Source organism: Dipodomys merriami, unplaced genomic scaffold, assembly GCF_024711535.1.
Source record: "Dipodomys merriami isolate MVZ:Mamm:240054 unplaced genomic scaffold, mDipMer1.0.p SCAF_35, whole genome shotgun sequence".
NCBI classification, from domain to species: Eukaryota; Metazoa; Chordata; class Mammalia; order Rodentia; family Heteromyidae; genus Dipodomys; species Dipodomys merriami.
The window spans coordinates 1,394,419-1,420,213 of NW_027205048.1; the positions used below are offsets into that span (position 1 = coordinate 1,394,419).

At 42.9% G+C, this 25,795-nt stretch overlaps 1 protein-coding gene across 5 annotated transcripts in view; it reads right to left on the reverse strand.

Moving 5' to 3' along the window:
* Positions 1-25,795, reverse strand: part of Sorcs1 (sortilin related VPS10 domain containing receptor 1) — a 477,489-nt gene that overhangs the window by 23,340 nt on the left and 428,354 nt on the right. For all 5 annotated transcript variants that reach the window (XM_069987934.1, XM_069987933.1, XM_069987931.1 and 2 more), the window contains exons 19-23: positions 21,096-21,282; positions 14,601-14,734; positions 13,457-13,580; positions 8,241-8,353; positions 3,109-3,240 (exon numbers count right to left, since the gene is read on the reverse strand). In XM_069987934.1, the coding sequence (XP_069844035.1) occupies positions 3,109-3,240; positions 8,241-8,353; positions 13,457-13,580; positions 14,601-14,734; positions 21,096-21,282 (690 nt within the window). The remainder of the gene's footprint in view (positions 1-3,108; positions 3,241-8,240; positions 8,354-13,456; positions 13,581-14,600; positions 14,735-21,095; positions 21,283-25,795) is intronic.

Consider the following 25,795-nt stretch of genomic DNA (forward strand, 5'->3'; position numbering starts at 1 on the left):
AAGAAGAAATAAATTGGTAATAAGTCCTTGCTTCCTTTGGATTGCCCTTCATCAACATTCAATCTGTCTCTTTCTGGCATAATTCTTTTTGGCCTAATTCTTACCTAGTTTTCTGTCAGTTGCAGTTTTCCCACTTTGATGACCTTCCTTTCCCCAGGGAGATCCTCAAGAGCATCTTAATAGTGCAAATAACAATGTTTACAGATTCAGGATTGCCAGGGAAGATGATGTGGGCATAGAGAAAACCGCTTCACGCGGTCAATTACATCTCATCGTGAATCCTTCATTTCCTGAAACGCTGCCAGCCCTCTTCTCCTGTGCAGCCCTGCCTTCCCTTCCTCCTCTGGACTTCTGAATTCTGCATCTGTCCATTGTGAAACGTAATCCAAGCAGACAAAGAGGAGGACCGTTGTTGGTGCTCATCATTTTCCCGTTGTCCTTTTTCGTTCTCTTTAAATGTCCTCATTCTCTCTAAGGATTTTGAAAGACAACATGCATACAGACTCCCCATGTCTAGAATAAGTGGCCTTTCCTCACTTCAGAGAAGGCAGAGCCCTCCCTGTTTCAGAGGAAGGCTCTAAGCTGGTCTCAGCACAATGCTTCCCCCTTGAAGAGGCTGCTAAAAGCAAGAGAGCCCTCTATCACTCCCTGGAGACCTGAATGTAAGCCTAGTGGAACCCAGCCAGCCAGAGGTCACTTGATGAACACAGCTGCATCATCTTCATAACAGGGTCAAGGACTTACCCTGGAGGAATTATCAATTTATTTTGCAGACAAAATAGCCAGATCCAGCCAGTATCTTGCGTATGCTTTCAAAGCAAGCTCAGGGAGGAGAGCCAGGAGCTTTTTGCTAAGGCTTTAGCCCTCTACCCTTTTGACCCCTACAGCCAGTATCCCAGTGCTTTTCCTGTTGTAGATTCTGCATGGTCCACAGCAAAGGAGAATGGACAGTATCAGTCCTTCACTGATTGCAGGGATTTACTTTTGTGGATCTGCATTTGTTTTAAGTGTCTCCATATTTTATTACAGTGCAAGTCAGTTGGCTTTGCCTGTCCCAGCGTTCCTTTCCCTTCCTTGTATGTTTTTTCCTGTGAAGAATCCTGGATTCTTCTCTCTTAGTAGTTAGTTCAGAAAGGACTTCCCCAAACCCAGGATCCATGGAGATATTAAATTATCTGAGTTGCCATTGACAGCACTGTAACTCCATGACCGTAGCAACTGACTAACACGTTCACTTCACCCACACTGGACTGGTGAGATCTCATTCTAGACACTCAAATCTGACTAATGAAAACCTGAGGCTTCCTGTAGCCATCCTTGCCTTTGTATGTGTTAGCTCATTCTCAGACAGGCTTTGAATGTGGTAACAAGGAAAACATGGAGGGAGAGAGGGGAGTGATTTAGTGACAATTTTGAACGGCTACAACTTCATCCATGTGTGAGCTCTATATACTTCTGGATTTCCTAAATTAGATGAGCTCATAATTTCACTTCTTTCCCAAAAGAGAAGAGAGAGGGGATGAAGGAAAACAAGTCCAGAAAAAATAAGCAGTCAATCTAAGATACATCTCTATTTTAGAAGGGTTTTCCTGTTATGTAGAAATATTACATTTTTTTAGGGAGAAACTAGTGGAAATAAAGATACACAGATGATCTGGTATCTGGGAAAATAGCTGTCCTTTAATCTGGACCGTCTTCCATCCTTGAAATGATTATGATCGAGATTTCATCGAACAAGGCTCACCAGACCCAGAGAAAGAATTGCTGCAAATGTTCACACCTACAAAAGATCCTGGATAAGCATCTACTTTCCCCTAAATTCTTAGCAGTAGTGTGACAAAAAATAAATCACTTTTTCCCAATGATTTTGGTACAGGTAATGATTTGTGGAACATAATGGGGAACTGAGCAATTGGGAAGGGAGAGGTTAGATGCAGATTGAACAGGTGACCAGCTGCCTGCGTTCCCTCTACTCCACCAGCAAATAGGGTTCAGCTATGTTCGTCACTACATGCACACAAAGAAAATTAAGAAAGATGAATCAGGAGAGACAAATGGCAGTTGAAAGGAGATGATATGAAATGTTGCAAGCCATGCCCACTTCCATATGTTGGACATTTTCTATGTCTACACATAAACAATGGCTGCAACTTGGGGTGGTGGTTAATATTTGTTGCAGTTTCTCCTGCCACTTTGAAAGACTAGAGATTGTAGGACCAGATTATGGGTTTATTTAAAGTAAATTAGAATGGTTCAAATACTCAGAGGGGAATATGCAGTATTTATTTCATGAATGAGAAGAATTCTTTTTTAGTCTTTATGTTCATGGCAGAACTGAGAGACAAAAATAATTAGATTTTCTAAAAGGACAACAGATCAGCATAACTGAGTAGGTGAGAAACAACAAAGACAGGAAAGACTTTTGAATTTAATAGGAGACCAAGAACTTGAGATGACCAAAGGACAGGAGGGAGAAAGAGCAACACATGTACATGTGCAACTATATATCTGCACTGAGCCATAGACTAATATTCTAGAAGATGGTAGCAGTGAGGAGAGGGTGTGCCTTCACAAAATCAATGGAGGTGTTGTGGAGATAATGCTCCAAACACAAATCAAGTCATCTTGATAAAGTAGTGAAACAAGGATTAATTATTTGTATAATACTATACCTTATAAAAAAAAGTTAGGCATATGAGGGCTTTGACCATCATGCCACTGTAACTAGTGTAAAACTACCAATGAGCTCCTTTTCTCTGTGTTGTTTTGTTTCTTTCTTTCACTTACTATATTGGATACATTTTCCATGTCTGTATGTATGCAGACATTTACCAAACTCATCCTAAGCAGTGTGAATTCATCCTGAGCAGTGTGACCTATTCCATGGTCTGAATAATTCCAGCTTCTGTATGCAATCTGAAATGAGTGTGTTGGTAAAGCGACAGTTAGGGTCACCAGCAGGTGCCTAAGAAATGGAGGAGCAGAAAGTCAAAGAACTCCAAAGAACCAGTCGTTTCTGGATTCCTAGAGCTGGCGTGGTGATCAGATTAGCAACGTGGGCACCTCCGATTTAAGGGAGATACTGAAAATGTTTCCCAGGGGACTCACCTGCTCCAGGTCCTCTGGGGACCTTTTGTTGTCTCCTGTTGGGTCTTGATAGGGCAAAACAAAGAGCTCAGCGGCAGTGGGTAAACCAGGCAGCACTGCCACCAGAATGTGCTGGCTTGGAACTCCCGTGGCCTGAGGAAGAGACGGCGAAGCTAGATGAGTCGTGTGCAGAGGATGATAAGGGGCCAGGTGTTTGGTGGAGGGAAGGGCAGGAGCAGATGAAGAGGTCTGAGGGTGGGAACTGTCACAGCAGGGGCCTGGACAGTCCAGCATCCAGGGAAATGAGAGCCAGCATCAGGCTGCAAGTGCATCCCTGCCCTGCCACGGTGAGACTTGTCATTCATCTTCTCTGCCCATACTGTTTCTTTACATAGAAAACATGGATAAGAACAGAATCTGGCTTGTTAGTGATCCATGCAGAGAATAAAGTTAGTTATACATGAGACATTTCTGCTAGGACTTCAAACGTTAGCCCTTCTTCCTAGAAGGCATGTGGACCAGCACAGAGTGTAGCCTCTGACTCATTACTCATTCATGTCCATCAGTGGCCCCTTGTGCCTTACTCAGCCTTGTCATTCATCATCAGCCTTCTGTGGCTATTCTTCAATTGGCTGCTTACATTCTCATCACATAACAAAGAAATGTCCCCATACCTTAAACTCTTAGGGGGCATCTGCTGACTTCCCTAAAAGCTCCAGGACCCCATAACCGCTTGGCTAGTGGGAGTACAAGGAGGATATCTCATGGCACACTGAGTTTCCTGTTACTGCAGAAACCTCTCCCCAGGGATGCCAATTCTTCCAGAATTAATAGCTATAATCCTAATTTCTCCTTTGCTGCCACTAGAACACCACTGGAGTGTTTTACCAGGACTTCAAACAACTGTCAAGAAAAAAAAACTCATCTTCACCACTAACATTCTCATTCTGCACTTAAGCCACCGAGGCAGGCCTTTCCCTGATTCCCAATTACTTCTAAACTAGAAGCCTCATGTTCACCTCTGACACAATGCTCCTTCCCCCGTGATAGCGAGTCACCATGTAAGAACTTCACAAGTCAACTTCCGTACCAATCAGCCTGCTGCTTTCTTCCTGCTTAAGCACCCATTATTGACATCATTGCTTAATCTGGATGTGTACTTCTCTCAAGTTTTACAGTGGCCTCTCCCTCTCCAGGAGGCGAATAGTTCCTTCCAGAATTACCTTCCTATAGTCCCACACCAACCCTGCTGCCCTCTCCAATCATTCTCATTGCCACCTGGATCGCTGCCTACGTAGAGCCTTGAGCAACATGGCCCCACCTTTCTCTTCCAAACCAACAACCCACAACACACACAGGCATAGTAAGCTCTATTCAAAAGAAATAGTGTTCAATTTCTCCAGATTTCAGACTTTTCCTACAAGTGTTTTTGCTCACGTCTGTCTCTTTCAGAATGCCGTCTCTCATTTACTGTTAGACCTCTCATTCTCTTTCATGAATCATCTTATTATTATATTATATTATTACATTGTACTATATTATAACACATTATACTATTATTGTGTGTTTTTCATGATTTCCAAAGAAGTTGCTTGTTTCTGGACCATTTTTTCCAGTACCTGAGTTTGCTCAACTGGGGCTCTATTACTTGAGCAGCTATACTAGCTTGTCTTTTTGCTGGTTATTTTGGATTCCTGTGACCTTTCTGACCCATGCTGGCCTCAAACTTTAATCTTCAAGATCTTATCTTCCTGAGGAGCTAACATGATTATAAGTATGCGCTACCAGCACCCAGCTCCAAAATACTTATTTTGAAGTAATAATAATTCTATTTGTTGCGTTTTTCCCCTGTGCCTCACACTGAACAAAGTAACTTTGTGATATTGCTTTATGCCAACTCCTCCAACCCTTTGAAGAACTGTTTATTATGCCTAGCTATAGAGGGTAAGGCACATTAGGGGCTAAGGGTCTCAGGTAGAGGACTGAGTTTAGCATGCAGGATACTTATTATAAAGTATGCTAAGGAATCAGATCTACGAGAATGAAGGGAAAGAAGCAAGCATGGACAAGGGTTGGAGTTGAGCTGCCCACTGACCATCAGGAGACCACTCTGAGGAGACAGACTGGACCTTCAGAATTGTCTTAAATTGGGCTTAGTAGGCCAGGATTTTGTATAGACATATTCCTCTATGCGTGATCTTGAACCACACTGGAAAACAATATGGCCCAGAAAAGGGCAGCCAAAGGCAACAGCTAAAGAATAGGGTCTTGAGTGGTAGGACTTTTCTTCAGCCTGACAAAGATGGGAGATACGGGAAGGTTAGATGGTGGCTCAGGCTATTTGGATTAGATTGTAAATGTTATGAGTCTTGATTTCACTGTGAAGACGACAGCAGTAATTCGTGCTGCATGCACACTAGCGCTGCACCTCACAGCAGTTTCTGGTACAGCTGAGCCCATACGGTCCTATCACCCTGCTAGATTTCCAACTCAGAGATTAAGTTCAAATTATCTTCATTATACATAAAAATGTTTATTTTGAATGACAACCAGTTGGGAATTTCATATGTCAATATTAAAGGTAATCTGGTAAAGAAAGAAACAAGTTATTATATGCCAAAATCTACCCCCAAATGAATGGGAAGGAAACTGAAAATAAGCCAACTCTAAATTGAACCTCTTATAGGGGTTATCAGCATACATCTAATAATGTGATCTATTTTGGACATAGGACACTGACTACAAAAGATGGGGAATATGTAGTAAAACATTCAATGAATAATGTACAAAGTTAAGAAAAGTGAAGGAAGGAGTAGGCTGGGAGGGATGGGTAAGAAAATTGATAGAGGTGACACTAGTAAAGAAAACTGCTTTTATGTATGGTGACTCCTCTGTACAACTACTTAAAGATTTTATATACACACACATATATAATCTTTACATAAACATATGTATCTTTGTATATGTGTATATAATCTCTACATAAGCATAAATGTAAATTATATATACATAAATACATGTAATCCGCATACATAGAGATTATATATACATACATATATACACATATGTGGGATGTTGGGAGATCAGAGGTTGAATGAAATGCCTCTTGGGACTCAGGAATCATCCTCTCTCCCATCACACATTCCAGCATCTGGCCTCGGGAGTGCTGAGCTGACACAATTATTATGCATGGAACTGACTATAATATGTAGCAGCCTAGAAATAGTGATGAGCAGTTGTTTCTAATGTGCTGGACAGCTGGTGGAAAACTGACGGCCCAGGGCATCTGATCCCTAACCAGTGAGGGCAAAAGGAAATTAGTCTAGAAGGCTAGTCCTTGCCGAGCTAATGCCTGGTTGATAAATCACCAGGAGGAGCTGGACAGCTGTGTGGTAGATCCCTTAGCTTACTGCCGACGCAAGTAAGTAGGTACTGAGTTCAGTGAAGGTTATAATTTATCTATTTCATACTGGGAAAGAGAGACCAGCTTTTCCACCGAGAACAGAGAGCACCAAGGGTCAAAAACCACACTGCATTAGGCATCTAGTCTATCCATATTTAGCCATCCATAATGTGGTACAAGCTGACAACTGTGAAGGCAGTGGTGAAATGGCACATGTCTCCCTCTGTGTTAGTGTTCCATCCATTTCTGTTTCTCCTTTTCAAAAGGCAAGAAGGTATCCGTAGACTGCAATGGTGTGGGGAAAAAAAAACCCTACAACAGCATAACCTTGGTGGTTTTCACTTCAGAACCTGATTTTTAACTACATTAACCTTGGGCAAATGATGAATGTCTCTTACCTGAGCTTCCTTACCTGTAAAATGGTTTTGCAGATAGTACACATCATAAAACTATTTTGATATAAAATGTGTTAAATGATACAAAGCAGTGAGAGCAGGGTCTGAAATACTGTAGGTACTAAATACATATAAACCAGGTTGTTAGGAAAGAGATGCGGGTGCCAGGACACTAGATATAAATGAGATCTCTTTTCTGAGCAGGGCTGTTCTTAGTGCCTCTTTTCCATCCTTGATTTGTATTAAGTGGCACCCTGTATTTGGAAACAGAAAATATATAGATATAAACCTAGATCGAAGCCAGGCACCAGTGGCTCACGCCTATAATCCTCAATGTCCAGTAGGCTGAGATCTGAGCATCTCAAATGGTAGAGTCAGCCACGAGCAGACAAGGCTGATAGAGAATGTGAGAATGTATTCAAGCTCCAGTTCCAACATATAAAGAGAGAAGAATAGAAAAGCAAAGCAAAAAAGAAACCATAGATTGATTTTCTAACTGGGCTAAGACAAGGAAAACAGCTCATCTCAGATTTCCTGGGTATGGGGCACAAGTTTAAACAGTGCCAAATGCAACAATCCCATATCTTTACTCACTCTTGAAAGTGGAGTAGTTGGGGTAGGTGTAACTATAACAATTTTCAGGGCCATCTTCAACAACGTCATAAATCACACTGCCTTAGAATTCTTCCACAAAGCTCCAGAAGCTTAGTGGGCTGTGTCTCATTGGAAAACCACAGACATTAGACTCGGGGTCTTCAATTTAATTATGGAGCTTTGTTACCTGTTAGCTAAGAGAGTTTAGGAAAGTTCCATAACTTCTTTACACCTTGGTTACCTTATTGAAAAAGATACAAGTATGCCAATAATTTTTCTCTCATCAAGGGTTTGATGAGAGATAAATACCTTTAAGAGCAGTTCCACATTTCTGTGTTATGTTCTGGTTACGTTTCTGTGTGACTAGCTATCATTGTCTCAGTGCTCACTGGGCTTGTACCTTCAGAGCTGTGGAGTTGAATCCTGGGTGCTCTTGTAAATTACACTCACACACCTATCCTGCATTTACTTCCATATTAGGTACAGAAGCTGACAGGACCCTTGCCAGTGGCCGAATCATGAACTTGCTGTGTAAGTATCACAAATGTCCATGCCCTCCTTCTCTAAGCAGAATAAAGTTTATGGGAGTGATTCCACCCTCACAATGCCTCACCCCTACAAGACCCACTTGGGTATTAATCTGACTTCCCCTGGGCTCCGTTTCTTGCTTGTCTTTTGCACAAGGATTCCCTTCCCAAGAAGCTGTCCAAGGACAGGGAGGAGATGCCATGGAGACAGAAGAAGAACCAATTCACACTTACCTCCACCAAGGCTTTCTTGATGACACGGCTGATGTCTCTCCTCCATTCAGGGATGTCTGGGTTGTAGTCATCCAGGTTTGGAGAGAAGGACAAGCGAAGAGACCGGAATTCCTCTGACAATGCAACAGAAGGTAGATTACTACAGCTCAGATAGTTCTGTCAAGCAGTCTGAACTTGGTATTTTAGGCAAATCTCTCATAGAGGGTTCTTTCCCTCTTCAGTTACCAGGGAGACCATTCAAGGAAAAAAAAAAAGAAATTCACATCCCTTTCTTGGTGTACGTCCCTAGCTCCTCATTTTCTAGATCAAAGTCCCCAAGGCTGGACCACACCTAACTGTGCAGCCCTTGCTCATTAGTTCTTGACTTTGCATTCATAGACAATAAGTGGTCTCATGACCCTGAATTCAGAGAAGGTTTATCACTCACTTCTTCCTTTGCCGATAATGCCGATACCCAGCTACAAAACATTGAACATTCTCCCTGAATGACTGTCCTTCATCATCACACTTCACGTTGTCCTTTCTCATGGTATTACCATATTTTGCACACACTTTCATCATTACATGGTTGCAGAATAATCATTGTTCTAGGATTACATATATACCATAGGATTATATGCATGATTACATTTAGTACTGTGATTATTCTATTGTCTTTCATTGGCATTGAATTTCATCAAATGAGATATTTAAGCTCCTGACGTCAGGGATTTTATTTCGTTAATGTTCTCCATAGCCCCTAAATTATCCTGGCTCCTCAGGAAGTAGGATGGTGATTAAATCAGCAAAGATTTCTTGAGCAGAATTTTCTGTGGGAGATAATGGGGAGGGGCCCAGTGAGAACAAGAAGGACCTTCAGAGCCCCAGGAACACAGGAAAATGCACTGCATTGAGAACAACATGCAGTCTCTTACCACATCCTTCTTAGGTATAGATTTCCCTTCCTACCTTGTGTCCTGTAAACCTTGTGCTCAGAGGTCTAGGCCTCCCCGCTGCTGCTCCATCCTGCCAACATTCTCTTGGCCCACATGGCGTCATGAGTAGCTTCTCCTCCTCATTCATTCTCTCCTTGGAGAGCTCTTTCTGACCTCCCCATCTCGGGTAGACTCCTGCTCTTCCCCTCACCCCAGGTCCCTTAGTTTTAACTACTTTTACTCTCACATATCCTCCAAATTGAAATACAAGGTCAATGAAGAGAAAGGCTCTGTATTCCTAAACTTGGGATTGTGTCTAAGAGATAGGTTTTTGATGACTATCCCTGAGTCATTTAGTTAGTAAATAATTATTGAGTAAAGAAATGATTACAAGAAGACTCCCCATTTTGATGCTTTCACACAGTCAGTCAACATTGCTTTAAGTATGTCCTTGTGTTTCAGTAGGGGCTAAGTGACATCAGCAATGCCAATTATATGCTCAGGGAGCATAAAACCCCACTCATGCACTCCCTAAACAACCCTAACAAGTTATCAAACTCACACTCTGAAGACTCTTACATGATAATGTGTGTATCTATGGCAGTTGCTCCATTTTAAAAGTGAAACTTTCAGATCCTGACTATTGAATGAGTCACTCACAGGTCAACCTCCTGAACATCATTGATTCAGTGCAATGGAGAATAATGAAATATAGATTAGCTAGCAGTTTGGTAAAGGGCAGCATCAAAGGTTCATCCATGGATGCTGAACTTTTCCCTTCTGAAGACAGCAGTTCATAAAATCCTTACTTCCCTGTACCTTTCATCTTCTCCAAAGGAAACAAATGAAGGTGGGTCCTCCACAGCCACTGAGTGACAGAAACACTAGAGATGTCAAACCTGAATGTACTCGGTAAGCAGGGGATGTTGGCATGAGGACTGGCAGGTCCTCTATGCTGTCGTTAAGAAATGAATCCTATATCCCATATATTTCTATATTCTCCCTCCCTCCCTCCCTCCCTCCCTCCTTCCTTCCTTCCTTCCTTCCTCTCTTCTCTCCCTTCCCTCCCTTCTCTTCCTTCCCACCCTTCCTTCCTTTTCTTTCCTTCTTTCTTCTTAAAAACAAATCTGTGCCCAAGCACCAAGTAACAACAACAAGAAAGCAAGGTATTTGTGTGTGCGTGCATGCATGTGTGCTGGTAAGACTAGCCTACCTTCCTCAGCTTCCTGCATAGGCACTGGCCTCTTGTTGATGCTGGTTCTGTTGCCCTCATTTTGGCTAAACTGTAGAAGTTGTCTCTGTACCCCTGTTCCCACCAACTCCCTTTTCTGAAAGCACTAGCTCACATCACTTGCAACTATAAATTCATTGTTCCTTCGAGATGTGAATCTAGGAATACTGGAAGTAGCTGGGAGATTGCTTTGAAATATAATCAGCATTCGGGAAAAGACCAGGTCCTGACCTACTAGGCTCTGTGGGAGGCGGGAGATTAATTTCCCTAAATTGCAATTAATTAACACAAAAGGTCATATCAGACTGATGACTCTTGGTGCTCTAGAATGCCCACTAGCACTTTCCTGCCAGGTCACCCTGGCATTTAAAAACCTTCTTGCCTTTCTTTTCAGTTATGCTCAGTCACTGCATGTCACAAGTTTCCTTCATCAAGTTATGCCCGACATCAGAAATTTCAAGTTACCCTGAAGAGTTCATTCACGTGACTGAAGATGAACGAAGGATGATGGTGCCTCAGAAATTGGGTTAGGAGAGGGGAAAGACTACTTTCTTTTTCTCAAACTTTTAATGAGAACGTGGTGATCACTTCCTCTCTTCGTGTAGGGCGAATCACCCTGGGACAATGTCTTTAAAAAGACAGAAGAAAGAGGAAGAACTTCCAAACTGCCAGGTGCTAGGGCATATGGCTGTAATCCCAGCATTAGAGTCTAAGGCTGGAGGACAATCAGGTAAGGTTAGACTGGCAAGATCATTAGACTGTCTCAAAAATTAAAAAAAGGTAAAACAAAATAAAGTAAAAGAAGCATGAAGAGTAAAAGGGAGAAAGTGCATAGAAGCACTACTGGATTCAGAATTATTATAGTCTATTCTTTATCCTTGTGTTTTCTCACCTGCAATATGGGTCAGGGACAGAACTTTCATCGTAAGTCTGCTCTAAGGATTCAGGGAAAGAGATTGCATATCTTGAGTACCAGGGCAGATCCTGGCAGATGCTGGCAGTTAGGCCTCCATCACTGTTAGTTACTATCACTACCACCATCAAGATTCTCTGGTCAATCGACAAACAGCAGCATGATTTTGAGGCAGTGGCTTTCCAGGGTTGCATCGAAATTTCTTATCTGTAAAATTACTGGATTTAACCAGAAATGCCCAAATGCCTTTAAGATTTCAGATTCTGACTGTGATTCTGTGGTGTATGGGTGATTACCCATACACCAAACCTGGAGGATCTTTGTCAAGTTCTTATGAATTTATCTAAAAAAGGAAAGAAATATCCAGAGAAAAAGAAAATGAGAGTCCAGTGGGTTTCAAACCGTAGGCTGGGTTGCAGGCTCAGCTCCACCACTCACCAGCTGGGCAAGTTATTTAACCTCTGTAAAAGATAGTTAGTATGGTAGCAGAAGCCTGTAATCCTGTCAACTTGAAAGGTAGAGATAGGAAGATTACAGTCTGTGGCTAGTTAAAGCAAAATTGGGAGACCTTCCCTGAAAAACAAACTACCAACAAACAGATAAAAATAAAACCAAACAACGAAGAGGACTGAGGCCTGGCTCCATTGTGGGAGCTCGGTTGAGTCTTGAGTCCTGAGTGAAATCCCCAGCACAGCCAATAAATACATAAGTCACTGGTAAGGTAACCTGCCCTGTGTCATGGTTGTTGCTACAAAAATTAAATGTAATCCCAAGACTTGGAAAAGAAGTAGGAGTGAGGGAAAGGTGACATAGTCCAAAAAGAAATGTACTTTTTACCTGAAGTATGTCACCATAGTCCCTCTGTACACTACCTTTATAATAACAATAAAGTATTTAAAAAAAAAAAAAAAGAAAAGTAAGGAAGGAGAGAAAAGCCAACCCTCTCCCCATTATGCATAGCCACTCTGACTACCTGATTATCTCACTGACCAGACCTATTCAGGAAACTAAGAATTCTGATTTACTTCCTCTCATTATTGAGGCTGACAAACATCTTTACTGGGGAGGAAGGAGAAACTATGAAATTGTACACAAAGCTAGCCGTGCATGGTTAGAGCAGGTACCTTAGGCTTTTGGGTTCTTCAAAGTGACATGAAAGTTATTCTCTGATTAAGAAGGTCAAGTTAGCAAAATAAAGAATGAAAACCACACCTTGATAGCCACAAGGTTAAGCAAGAGCTAAATTATCTCCACAGAATCCATTAATTCTCAACAAAAGCGTTACTCTCTTTTACTCTTATCCTTATTTCCTCCCATGTTCTTCTTATTTTTCTCTGCACTGCTTAAACATCCCTTATGTAATTTTGAATTCATGTTTACAAATTTTAATTTCCCATGATACATATGTACCACTTCCATATTAATAATAAACATGTACATTTTTACCATCTGCAAGGAACACTTAGTTCTTATCTGTCTAAATAGCTTTCCGCATAGGAAAAAAAAATACCAAAATGCAATCAATCTGTATAAACCGTTTTTCCTCTCATTTTCAAGCAATGATTCCACCTTTGTAGTTCAGTAAAATTTCCTTCCAGGTAATACTCTGGCCATATTCCATTTTCCCCAGTTGATAACAAAATTGGTCTGTGCAGCCATTTGTTCAAACCGATATGCAATCTAGCTTTGAGTCTAGTAGAGGGGAGTTTTTTCCTTTTGCTAAGTTAATACAGATTTGTGGAAGAGACTGAGATATATTCAGATAATGAGCAATTCCCCGTCAAGACGAACTTTTTAACACACAAGCCTCAGGATTAGCTATTTGCTTTATAATTGATTTTGATTACTGGAATACCACCAAAAGCCCAGGTGAATGAACTAGTGTGTTGACCCTACCTGTGGTGAGTGAGAACATCATCTCCTTTCCAAGAACCAGACCAACTTCACCCAGTAAGGTCCTGGGACCCCTCTGCTCCTGTGCTGGAGGAGATGTGCATTTCTCCAGGGAAGGGTTAAGCTGACCTCAGCTCTGCCCTAACGAGCAAGGCGCTCGTGCCTGAAGTGAAGGCCATGAGCCAGGACATCCTCCACTGCCCTAGACTGGGCCATCTCATGTGAGCATGAGGACAGGGCGGATCGGCAAAAGCCTGGCACTCACCATACACCGCAATGGTCTTCGTGTCTTGCAGGATGGCGTTGCCTGCAGAGACCTGCACTGTGATGGTATTCATCCCTTCCGAGGTAAATTTGAACGATATGCTTCCTTCCAAGGTGATCAAAGGCTGGAGCAGAGGGCAAAGAGAGGGGAGGGCTGCTTATGAGGGGCTAAAATAGCTCCCGGCTCCAAGCCTCCAACCTAGTAAGCAAAAGTCAGCACAGGGAGGCCACCCTGCCTCACCACAGTGGGACTGTCTGTGCCGGCCCTGGGCTTGAAGGCCTGGGACGCAGAGGGCCTCTCCTCCCAGGCCAATCTGCCTGTTCCTTGGGAGTGAGACACCTGATTCGAAGACTGGGAAATCATTAGTCCTCACTGCCCTCGGGTCCTAGGATCCGTGTGTCCTAGTAGGACGCACATCTCTCTTTTTGCACAACTTCCTCAAGTCATACAGTTATGCTAATCCAAAAAAGCCACTCAAATCAGAGGAAATGGAGTGGGGAGAAGTCTTCATTGATCCAAATTTAATACTAGTTTTTGTATCTAGGATAGTATGTGTTCAGATCTTAGTGGTACTCAGCAACCTGGACAACAAAGCTTAACATTAGTTAGACTGGAGCAGCCTGGTGCTGACTTCCTCTGAGAAGCACTTTGGACAGTTTCCTGAGGTAGCTGCAATGCAAACAAGCATGAACTGGGCTGTGACTTAAGCGCTCAAAGGAAGACCAAGAAGAAGCAAGGAAGGAAAGAAGGAAGGAAGAAGGGAAGGAAGGAAGGAAGGAAGGAAGGAAAGAAGGGAGGGAAGGAAGGAAGGAAGGAAGGAAGGAAGGAAGGAAGGAAGGAAGGAAGGAAGGAAGGAAGGAAGGAAGGAAGGAAGGAAGGGAGGGAGGGAGGGAGGGAGGGAGGGAAGTTAGAAAGGAATGAAGGAAGGTTGGGGGCAAACCAGCAAGTCGGAGGCACAGAACACTGCAGAGTTGTCTGTGCTCTTGACAAGAGTCCTGGCATTCAACAAAGGCCTGAACTCTTTGAGTTCCTGAAGTGCATCAGCCAGCGTGCGTGTGGGGGTGTGGGCTCCCATTATTGGTGGGAGGGGCGGGGGGGGGGGCTCCCATCACTGAGGGGGGGGACGGGAGGGGGGGCTGCTCACCTCTGTGTTGTTGCCGTACCACCACACGTAGGTGAGGGTGCCCACTTGGCTGGGCCACAGCACTGCAGTTGCGTTCACCTCTTTGTTTTTCGTGGTGACAAAGGGAAGAGACAGGTGCACGTGCTCCAGGGGACCTGAGCCACAAGAGAGAGTGGGGACATGGAGTCACCCTCCAAGTCTGCACACGTGGCAGCGATGGGTGCTTTCCTTACTCGGGAGAGAGAAGAACAAAACAAAAACCATACATCGCCAGAAATCGCATCCTGTCACTTTTCCATTTATAAAACTCTCTAGTGGGTCTAAACTCAAAGCCAGTCCATGTGAACATTCACAAGGGATTCATGAAGTCCTTAAACGAATAGATTTCATGGGCAGACGCAGAATTCACAGGGAGCTAGCAGCCTCGCGGCATGCCTGGTGTGGGGCAGGGTGGACACGTGACCAAACCAGCTGCAGGTGATTATTCTACCCGCATTTTTAAAGATCTGGACTTGGGGAAATGTATTGTGTATCTTCAGATGAGAGTAAAAGCCCGTGGGTAGGTAAGTATGGGATGGATGCGGGTGGGGTGAAGTGAGACAGGTCCAGGCCAGAGGTACGGTGAGCACATACAGAGCTCTGTACCAATGTTGCAGCAATGGGGAAAGGCACTTTGCTCTTGCTCATATTTATTACTGGCTCTTTCTCCACTCACCACTTCCTCCAGTGGGTCATGCCTTAGCCTCTCTAGAATTTCTATTTCTTTTTTTTTTTCCTGGCACCTGTGAGTTTCCAGGTTTGAGATCTAGCATCCCCTCCTCTGTGACACTCTCTTACTCCTCTGATCTTTGTTACCTGAAATCCACTGAAGGACAAGAACTAGATGCTATGCCACAAACCCTGGTTCCACTCCACAGCGGCTCATGTGTCTGTCTCTCATCTAAGCTCTATTAAGGTTTTGGGAGTCACTATAGATCTCGAGGACACATGGCACTTAGGTCGTTTACAGGAGGAAATCATCAAGCTTGGAAAGCTGGTAGGAGAGCGCGTGTTATGTTGGTGGTGATGGTGGTGGTAAGAGTCACCAAGGAAGGCCTTTCAGAAGAAATGGCATCTGTACAGAAATGGAGTCCAGTGGGAGGGTGCAAGGTTGCACTGAGCATCTGAATGGAGCAAGCGTCTAGCCCCTGAGGGAGGAGATGGGGATGGCTGGCATGGTGGCTGACTGACAAGGAAGCCAAGGCAGCTGAAGCTGTGGCTGTGGCGGGAAGATAGGGGTAAGGGGAGAAGAGAGCCATGGAAGCTATTCTAGGACGTCATGAGAACACGTAGTACTTGGGCCTGAAACCTGCGCACAGCCTTGGGCAACTGTATCCTTGTGCACATGTACATTATGCGCGCATGTACATTATACCCACATTGGGCAACTGTATCCTTGTGCGCATGTACATTATACCCACATTGGGCAACTGTATCCTTGCGCGCATGTACATTATACCCGCATTGGGCAACTGTATCCTTGCGCGCATGTACATTATACCCGCCTAAACCATTTAGCAACTGTATCCTTGCGCGCATGTACATTATACCCACATAGGCAACTGTATCCTTGCGCGCATGTACATTATACCCGCCTAAATAAATGGAATTTATTAGCATTTCCATTTACTGTGGTCTCTTACATTCATTTGCTGAACACTGGTGTAAAATACCTGCCTCCCACAATCCAGAAGTGGATCTTTTAAAGCACCTATGCTCTAAACAACGGCAGAGTCTTCCATTAAAAAGAGACACAGAGTAAAACTCTAGCTCCTGAAGACAACTCCTCCCTGCCCCCAGCTGGCTGGCTGCACTAAACAGAAAGCTCAACTATTGGCAGGCGCTTTTCCATCACACAGGTGCCTGCAATGTACACAAGGGACAGCAGGTGGTGCTGTATCACTCCATATGAATCGTTGCAAGGTGTCAGAGAAGCTGTAAAATTTGGTTTTCTTGTCTTCTTTTTAGTACTTTCTTGACATGCTGAGGAGCAGCTGATGCTAGTGAGACTGAACACTCTGTGTATGTGTGTGCTGGGTTCTCTGGTCTGCCTCAAACATTTATGTTTTGAAGACTTCTGACTCGGAATACTGCCTATATATTACGTTGCTATTTATCTGATACACAGAAAAAAAAATACCCACTAGACATTAAAAGTAGCGAAGGGAATCCAACTCTAAGGTAGAAATCCTAAAAGAGATTCTCAAAGGTCAGTGTGCCAAAAGAGCATCAGAATCTATTCAAATCGCATGATCATGGCTCCTTGTTAGGAATCTCATCTAGTTCAGCAGGTCTGAGACAGGACTGAGAGCATTACAATCTTTAATCATTGAATTCTGGGACAGGTGCATTGCTCACACACAAACTCTTTGATGGTCAATATAATGATAGGGTCAGCACTTGCAAAGCCTGGTCATAACACACACACACACACACCACACACACACACACACACACACACACACACACACACACACACATCCCTTTACTCTAACCTAGAGCCAGAAAAGTTTATGCAAATTGCTCTTATCTAAGAGAGTCCCTAAGGAGGTGTTTAGGAAGGGTAGCACGTCCACTTCGTCTTAATATTTTTACTTGACATTCTGCCTGTGTGGGTGTAGGGTTTTCAGTGATTTTTTTCTTTTGTCCTGCAAATGGCTGTGATAGGACAGCTTTCTTAAGCGGCAAATCCACATACCCTCCAAATTCCCTGCCCCATTCAGCTGACGGCAATACTGGCTACATCACGTGTCTCATTAGTTTGCAAAGTAGCAGAGCACACTGAATGCTGTCCCCAAGGAATTTCCAACTGTCAAGCTTCAACAGATCACCCAGGCGCCCGGCAGCAGGAGCTGCTGACCCACTCCTGGAAATGCTGCTCCTGCAGGAGCTTCGGCTCCATTTGTTTCTGATGACCTTTACAAAACTGTATTGAAAAACCTCTGATGTAGAATCAAGTCACCTTTCTGCAAGACACACATTGTGTGTCTTCAAGAGAAGTGGAGGCTGGGGTTGGGGAGAGGGAGCAATAGGAGTAGAGACTAAAGGCTTGGCAGGCTACAATAAGTTGCTAACTCTTCCTCATCTTGCAATCCTCCAAGTCTCAATGCATATGCTATTTTTGATGAAGGAAAAGAAAAAATCTAGTTTTACTACTAGTTGGTAGGATGTTTCTTGCTCGGCAGAATCTTTGGGAAGAGGATATGTGCCTGTTTGACAGAGGCGGAAATTTAGACTCAGAAAGACAGAGTGACCTACCTAGGATCCGAACAGAATCAGAATGTCTGACTCTGTGCAATGATATTTTTTTCCTTCTTAAAAAGCCAACCTACCTCTCCCACCTATACATCCTATCATTTTGGTACCAAAAATCACTCTTGACTCATGGAGAGGTATATGCTAACTTCCTTGTAGTACCAAATAGTACCAAAGTCACATCTTTGTCAATTGTTATTTTCTCCATTGTCTTAAGTTATCTATGAGGTTAAGGTTAGGCAAAGAGTAATGTGTATTTATGTACACAATAAGGCCTATGGGTCCTATAGGAGTCTGAACAAATATGTCAGAATCTACTGAGTGTGTAAGGGCATAGGATTTAGATGAACTTGAGTCAACAAACAACTTAAAACACGATCTGTTTCAATACAATTAACACTCGTGTTTGCTGTTGTCCTGAGGCCAGGCTTAGAAAAGGGTCCTATAATTGTAGGTATAATTATCGAACTACTCCACAGGTGAGTCTAAAAGATTAAAGTTAGAGCACAAAAGTTCCATTAGAAATTGTCTCCTTTTACAGTTGAGGTCAAATGTTTTACCCAATCAACTAGACTGAATCATGAGAAAAGTACCTATGAATGAAGGAACTCATTTTTTTTAGAAGTCATTGTCTTTCTGAGTGTCTAATCTTTCTTTTCAGTGATTTAGGACATCTACAGGAATCTTGGTGGCAACCAGGGGCCTGAGGCATCTAGTGATCTATAATAGGAATGAGAATGAGGGAGCTTCTAGATGGTGAGAAGAAGAGCCATGCAATTCAGACGCCGCACAATTTGGACAAAATCTGCCACTGCATTTTAAATGCATATTTATATGTGGTTGGACATGGTGGTTGTTTTTAAATACACGGGATACAGATGTAGTTGTAATTCCTACTCATGGCAGTTACCTAGCAAAAAAATCCACACTTGGGGAAGGATCAATATAAAATAGGCATTTTCAGAAATGTACTGTCCTCTGTGTTGCAAGTGGTTTTAGCTACTTATAATTACTGGTTGTGAGGTATGTTTGAAAAGATTTTTTAGGTGATTCCCTTAGCATTGTGACACTAATCACCCTACGTGCTGATTGAGAGAGGATTATTTGTCTTATCTACCTAATGGCTTACAGTGGCAGTCAGATGGACAGGAATCTCTGATGAGAGGCTTGAACTTCCACAGTTCATGGTGAGAATACTACTTCTAAATAGCTGTGTTTCTTTGGAAGTGTAAGTGCTGATGGAGGCGTAGTTCCTTCCATCCAACCGGGGGCCATCCTCCTCACCCAGAAGAAAAGACTAGAAGACTAGAAGAAAAGACTTGCCATCATGTCTCTGACAGTAATCCTAGAAATCAGACATGGGCTTTTCTTTTCTTTGTTTTTGTGTGTGCTGGTCCTGTGGCTTGAACTCAGGGCCTGGGCACTGCCCCTGAGCTTCTTTATGCTCAAGGCTAGTGTTCTCCCAATTGAACCACAGCTCCACTTCCTGGCTTGTTGGTAGTTTATTAGGAATAAACATCTCACAGATTTTCTTCTCCAGGCTGACTTCAAATTGTGATCCTCAAACCTCTGCCTCCTAGGATGATAATTATGAGTTGGCATGGGCTCCTGACAAGACCTGGTATTCTTTAAGCAATAGCCCTGTGTCTGGAGCCTGTTTATACTGTGTTGTGAGTCTGTCACTTTGGCTCAGTTACACTAACTCTCTCTTCCCCTCTCCTCTCTCCCTCTTTCTCTCTGGTGGTCCTGAGTTATGAACTCAGGGCCTGGCTGTTATGTCTAAGCCTCTTTTTGCTCTAGGCTAGCAGTTAATCCCTTGAGCCACAGTACCACTTCCAGCTTTTTCGGAGTAGTGTATTGGAGATAAGAGTATCGTGGACTTTCCTGCTCCGGGTGGGCACTGAACTGCGATCCTTACATCTCAGCCTCCTGAGTTGCTAGGATTATAGGCATGAGCCACTGGCAGCCCAGTTACATTAGCTCTCAATGAAAATTTGCAAAGCAGAGTTTCTAACTGTGCACACCTCCTAGGATTTCTTGGAGATTTGAGATTATAATACACGCAAGAGCTTATTGAGGGTGGAGCCCGTGTGGCAGAGATAAGAGCTTACTTACAAAAATGAGGAGACTGAGATGGCAAACTGGACATCATGTCTAATTGTGTTTATACCCAAAGAACAGAGCATGAGCTTCACCCAAGCCTCTCAGTCATGAATGCACTGGAGACAAAGAGATGGAGAGGGGCTGATAGGTCAGGACTCTCCCATAACCACGCCCCCTGCGGCAATCCCTAAACTGTCCTGTTTAGTTGGTGCATTCTCTAGTGAGTTTTGGTCCAAGGGTAAGAAGCAGTGGTGAGGTATACAACAATGCTCAGTTTGAATACATGTGACCTAGAACTTTTGACCTAGATGTTTGAATAGAGCTACACAACTGGGAACTAATTTCATTTTAAAGTAGACTATTTTGGTAACCACAAAAAAATTGGTATGACTTTTACAGATGCCTGCACACATTAACCTATGTGTGATATCCTGGTATTCCCAGAGGAACTTAGTAGTTCTAACTACCTGATCAGTGACTCACACCCTTGGGTTTCTCAGTAGGGAGAAAGCTTTTGCATTTCTTGGAGCTATTTGGTTCTGTGGCTCCCTTATATCATTGCTTATATGATTTTCTCTTATGCCAAATAGCAATCTTCTCTCAAATGTCAAATCATCTATAGATGATATTTTGTTTAGGGAGGGGAAAAAACCTACAAGGATTATTGATAGCAAGATACAACATAGAAAAATAGAAGTGGGGGCGTCAGGGGAAAATCCTTTACTTGTGCTAATTTGCTTAAGCTGAGCATATATAAGCTTTTCAATGATTTCTGAGAAAAAAATAAGCCAAACATATCTTTTATATCTCAGCCAATCCATTCTACAAGTTGCTCAGGCCTAGCCACAAATTTAGGCATGCTGACTGATCTCTGAGGAACCTGAACTCTCCAATGCAAGGGGAAGCCATCCAGAGTACAAGATTTTTCAGATTCTACTTCCTGGTTCTCTTCTTTCTTTCTCTCTCTCCCTCCTATGCTCTGTTATTCTCTTTTATCTCTCCTTTCCCTTCAGTTGAACAGTATGTATTGTGTTTCTTCTAGATTATATATACTGGGATAGATTTCAAAGGGAAACAGCAGTTGGGATGTGTCATAAGCCAACAACAGTAATAACATACAAGTTACATGTAAGTACAGGACGGCGCTGTCAGACCCCAGACTGTTGTCCACCTGGACGGTCACTCGGAAAATGCCCACATTCTGGTAGACATGCTTGATGCCGTCTTCCATGGAGCTGAGGTTGACATAAGATACTGCAATGCCATCGCCAAAGTCCACCTGGATGAGTGTCCGCTGTACATCACCCTGCAAGACAGTCCGACAACACCAGGGGGAGACAATCAGTGCCTAGCTGCTTCCACCCAGAGGGGCTGGGGTATCTCCCAGTCCCTGCCTCCTGCCTAGAGCTAAGAACATCTCTGTTTGGGCAAAATCCCAGGGCCACTACCTGGCAAGCCAGAGTTCAAGGTGAACACTCTCCTAATGAATAGGGAACTGACTCTTATATTTTCAAAGCTTTGGAAGGGGAACGGTGTTGCGTTATCAGCTTCAATGTGAGATTCCATTCCTTGCAAGGCCTTGTTAAGTCTTCTCATCCACATGAGTAAAAGGCCTTAAAAATTCAGCCTACCTGACAGGATCAAGAAGCACTTCCTTGTCGAGACCCTGGAATTAACTCCCTTATTTCTGGTTCTCTAACCGGACACCTTCCCTGACACAGGATAGGATGTGAGAATAAGTACTGATTTCATTTATGAGAATGATAAATTCTTCCATGTATCCATATGTTGTACAAACACAAGCCACAAAATCTTAGGCTGGAGAGAAGATAAGGCAATGTTCGTCCACTTTATAGATGCTGAAAGTAAATTCTGGGAAGACTGCATCATTTCCTAGGGGTAAGCCAGCTAGGTAGCAACTTACCTGGGATTTGAACCCATTTTCCTGGACTTGCAATTCATTTATCACGAATAGAACTATAAGTAAACCATGTATGGAAACGATGGTGCTTGATTAACAAGCTGGATGGCTTCATACAGTCATTCAGCCTTGTCTGGTCTGTGAACTGTGAAATCTGTGAACTGAGCACAATGTGCTATCTTATTGAAATGGTTACTACAAACGCATGGAAAATTCTATGCAAATGGAATGCCTATATAAGTATAGCTGTATAAAACCAACAGTGTTCTTTTGAATCTTGATTGGAATCCTATAATTTAAATTTCTCATGGAGTAGGCAGGAGGAGATTAAAGTCTGAGTAACAAAATTTCAGACCTGTAAAAAAGAAATGACCTTTGTAATCGTAGTTTAAATTCTCAAAAAATAAACAAAACTATATTGCTTAGACACAATTGGCAAAATATGGCTTCCTTCACACATAGCCTTCCTTTAACAAGTTTTTGTTTGTATGTTTCTTTTGTTTTAATAGTCTTTCTCTTTTTCAGGCAAAAAAAACCCCCAGTAACCAAGAAAAACCTTTGCACTAGAAATGTGTTTTCGATTAAGTAAGGTTTATATGGTATCATACTTTTTGAAAAGGCCAAGTTTAAAATGCTGACATTTAAAAGATTAATTCACAGGAAAGGAAAAGCAGTTCAAATCCTATGAATCTAGGTGACCTGCTCCTCTGATCTCTGCATAGCCAAGCCCTGTGTGGAGCGACCAGCACCGGTCTCAGTAAGAGCCTGGCGCTGCTCTTAGTAATAAACACACACGCAAACAGTCCTCCTGGGTTGGAAAAAGACCTGCATTTTCAACTACTGGACAAATATCCACAAGGTTAGACATTGTACAATTGCCTGAATTCCCTTCTCTAATAAATATAAATGTCACCCATGCTTGCTAACTTGTCCTTCATTTTGGACAACCAAAGTGGACCACTCAATCCTGCATTCTGTTTCCAGTGCATTTCCACTTCCAGATTTGCTGGCTTTTCCAAGGAGACTCCGAGAAGACAACGTGAGCTGCAGCCCACTTACTGCAACCAAGGTTGGTGATGCACAACTTCAGTCAATTGTGCTTCCACTGCCACTTGCATAGAGTAGCTGTCCCGCTGGGAAGAACAAACTTGAATCTGCCATTGCTTGAATGCTTTATCTTGTTCTTTCTGTTCGGTTTTCATCACTTTCCTTTGATTGGTTGGTCTGACTTATACCTCTTGTCAATCATATAACTCTTCTCCCAAGTTGTATCTGTCTGGATGCCATACTGGTCTTTGGTAGCCTCCTTAATTCTCTACTTGTGACCATGTTCTCTATGCTTGTGTTAGGTGGAAGAAGGGAGTCAGTGATTCCATGTTTGGAGTGGTGCACACATGAGATGTCCTTCACAGAACAAGGCCTTTAGTGTGTGATTTACCTCAGAGCCCCTGAAGGCAAAGGTATGATAGACTCTACCAAACACGAAGTCCCCAGGGCTCTTGTGTAATGAGAGGCCCTAGTGCTTGAACTCTGCACTGGGACATTTGAATGTCAAGGCGCCATGTTTGGTAGCTGAAATCAATGGATTTCCCTCACCACTGCTATGGCTTAGCCCACTCAGGTAGGATGAACTGGATCCATTCTTTGCTGTTCACAGCTCTCAACCTAACACTACTGCAAAGGAAAACTTGAGAGGTTGGGGGAAAAAAAAATCCCTCATCTGCTGCCATTTCCCTAGCTCTAGTCACCACCTGAGGCAGAAATGTAATTCCCTTTCAGAGAATAAGCAAGCAAGCAGACTGACAACAGGTCAACTCTGAGACACTCACTTGTCTTGGCATACTTGCCCTACTTTGAAGGGCTCATTCATTCATTCATTCATGCAACCAAAGGCCATGTATTTGTGGAATGTCAATGGCTAAATGGGAAAATGGAAGTATGTAATAATCCAATAGGCAAAAACAAATAGAGTCTGGGCTTTCGTGAATTTCTGGACCTCCTAGTGAAATAGTTGCATATTGTATAATTACAGACATAATTTTAAAACACTATTAAAGGTAGTAATATAGAATAGTGATGGATGATGTCATAAGCTTGTGTGGTAAAGATTTCTGGGAAGTTTATATGATTGACTACAATAAGGAAGCTTCTCAGAGAAACTATTCAGAAGGATTAATCAGATGAGGGAGAGGAGTAAAAGAAGTAGAGGCGAGGGAGCCCAGGTGCTAGGACTAGAAGGAAACAGATGTGCAAATGCCCTATGACAGAAAGGAGTTTCTATGTAATATATTGGGACAATTGGCATGAGAGAGTATGCATGAGACCTCTGATGTCATGAAGTATTTTAAGTTACTTGTGGCTTAACTTACCCACCCACTTCAGTCCTCATTGGCAAGGTTTCTTTAGTTGGAAGTTGATTATAACTTCATGTAGGAAAGCTAAAGTCTCATTTCCCTCTCTTCTTTACTCTATTCCTGGCTTGACTTTGTTTTCTCCTTGCCAATGTTTTAACATAGACACTTCTAACTAAAGATGGATTTGCTTTCATTCTATACTCCACGCCTCCCATCTGCCCTCTGATGTAGCCATATCATGTTTATGCCACAAAGAAGCCAGAGAATTTGAGAAATGGCTGGTACAGGGAGTCTTGTGTAGAATAGAAAGTCTCTTCCATCGAACAAATCAAAAGGCAGAATTTGAAGAATGGGGTTCCAACATGGCTAGCATCTATACTACCACCCCATATTCTTTGGATCTAGTGCCTTTCACTCAGAGAGCCATAGATCTATGATGACTGGCTTAGGAGACATGAATGAGAAAGACATCAGAGTCTCCTGTACTCTGGAGGATCCCTTGAGACTCCTCCAAGAGCCTCGCTGACCTCTATAATAAAAAAATGAATCTATCAAATGCCCACGATGAAGGCAAGTTTACCTGAGCATGTGAACCCATCAGTTCTGATAACAGGGATTCAGAAGCATATGGGAAAATGAGTATTATGGTCACTCAATCATGACAGCTGCTCTCCAGAAATGAGACCCTGAGCCCACCCTGTGAGCCTCAGAGCTCCTTGGCAGACAGAACCCAGGCTCCTGCGTAGGGACATTATTTTTTGTCTTAGAAGGGAGTTTAAAGATGATCCTGTCAAACAAATATATGGCAAGGGAAGAACTGGTATAGCCCAGTTATATTAAAAATGAGCAAAGTTAACAATAATAGGCAGGATGTAAGTGTGTGTGTCGGTGTTAGGATATAGAACAGTGCCTACAGATGTAATCCAGGATGTTAATATGAATGACCCTGAATATAGAGAGGCATGGGGTGGGAGGTAAATAACAACTTCATCCAATTTGAAAGGGGGTGGGGCATCACATGAACAGGATGAAATATTGAGTGTCCCTAACTTAACACATACACTTCTCTCTCTAACTCCAGGCTGAGAACCTCACAAAGGAGTTGAATCTTTCTTCTGCAAATGGGCTGTGGCAGCATATGTTTGGCTGAACAACCTCACCCCATATTTCCTTTTTCTGGATTCTTCATGTGGGGCCTACACTGGACGGGAGCACAGAGGGCAGGCGGACATTGGACTTGTGTAAGCAGATGGATAACTGCAAGCTGGAACCTCTTCATTCCATGTTGGCAGTTTGGATGGTGAAGGATTTCTGCTATGTTACGACTGCTCTGGAGTATTTTAGAAATTACCTCAGCAGGCGTAGGCAGAGAGAGATGGGATTACCACACCGTGTAAATCTTACAAATAGTTTGAACGTAAAACATTCAGCTATGTAATAAGCACAAAATTACATTTAACACAAAATGAGTCGGAGAAAGGCTCCTTTAGGAATCAACCTGGGGCAGCCCAATTTTCCCAGTAGTGAAAAATGTGTGATGGAAG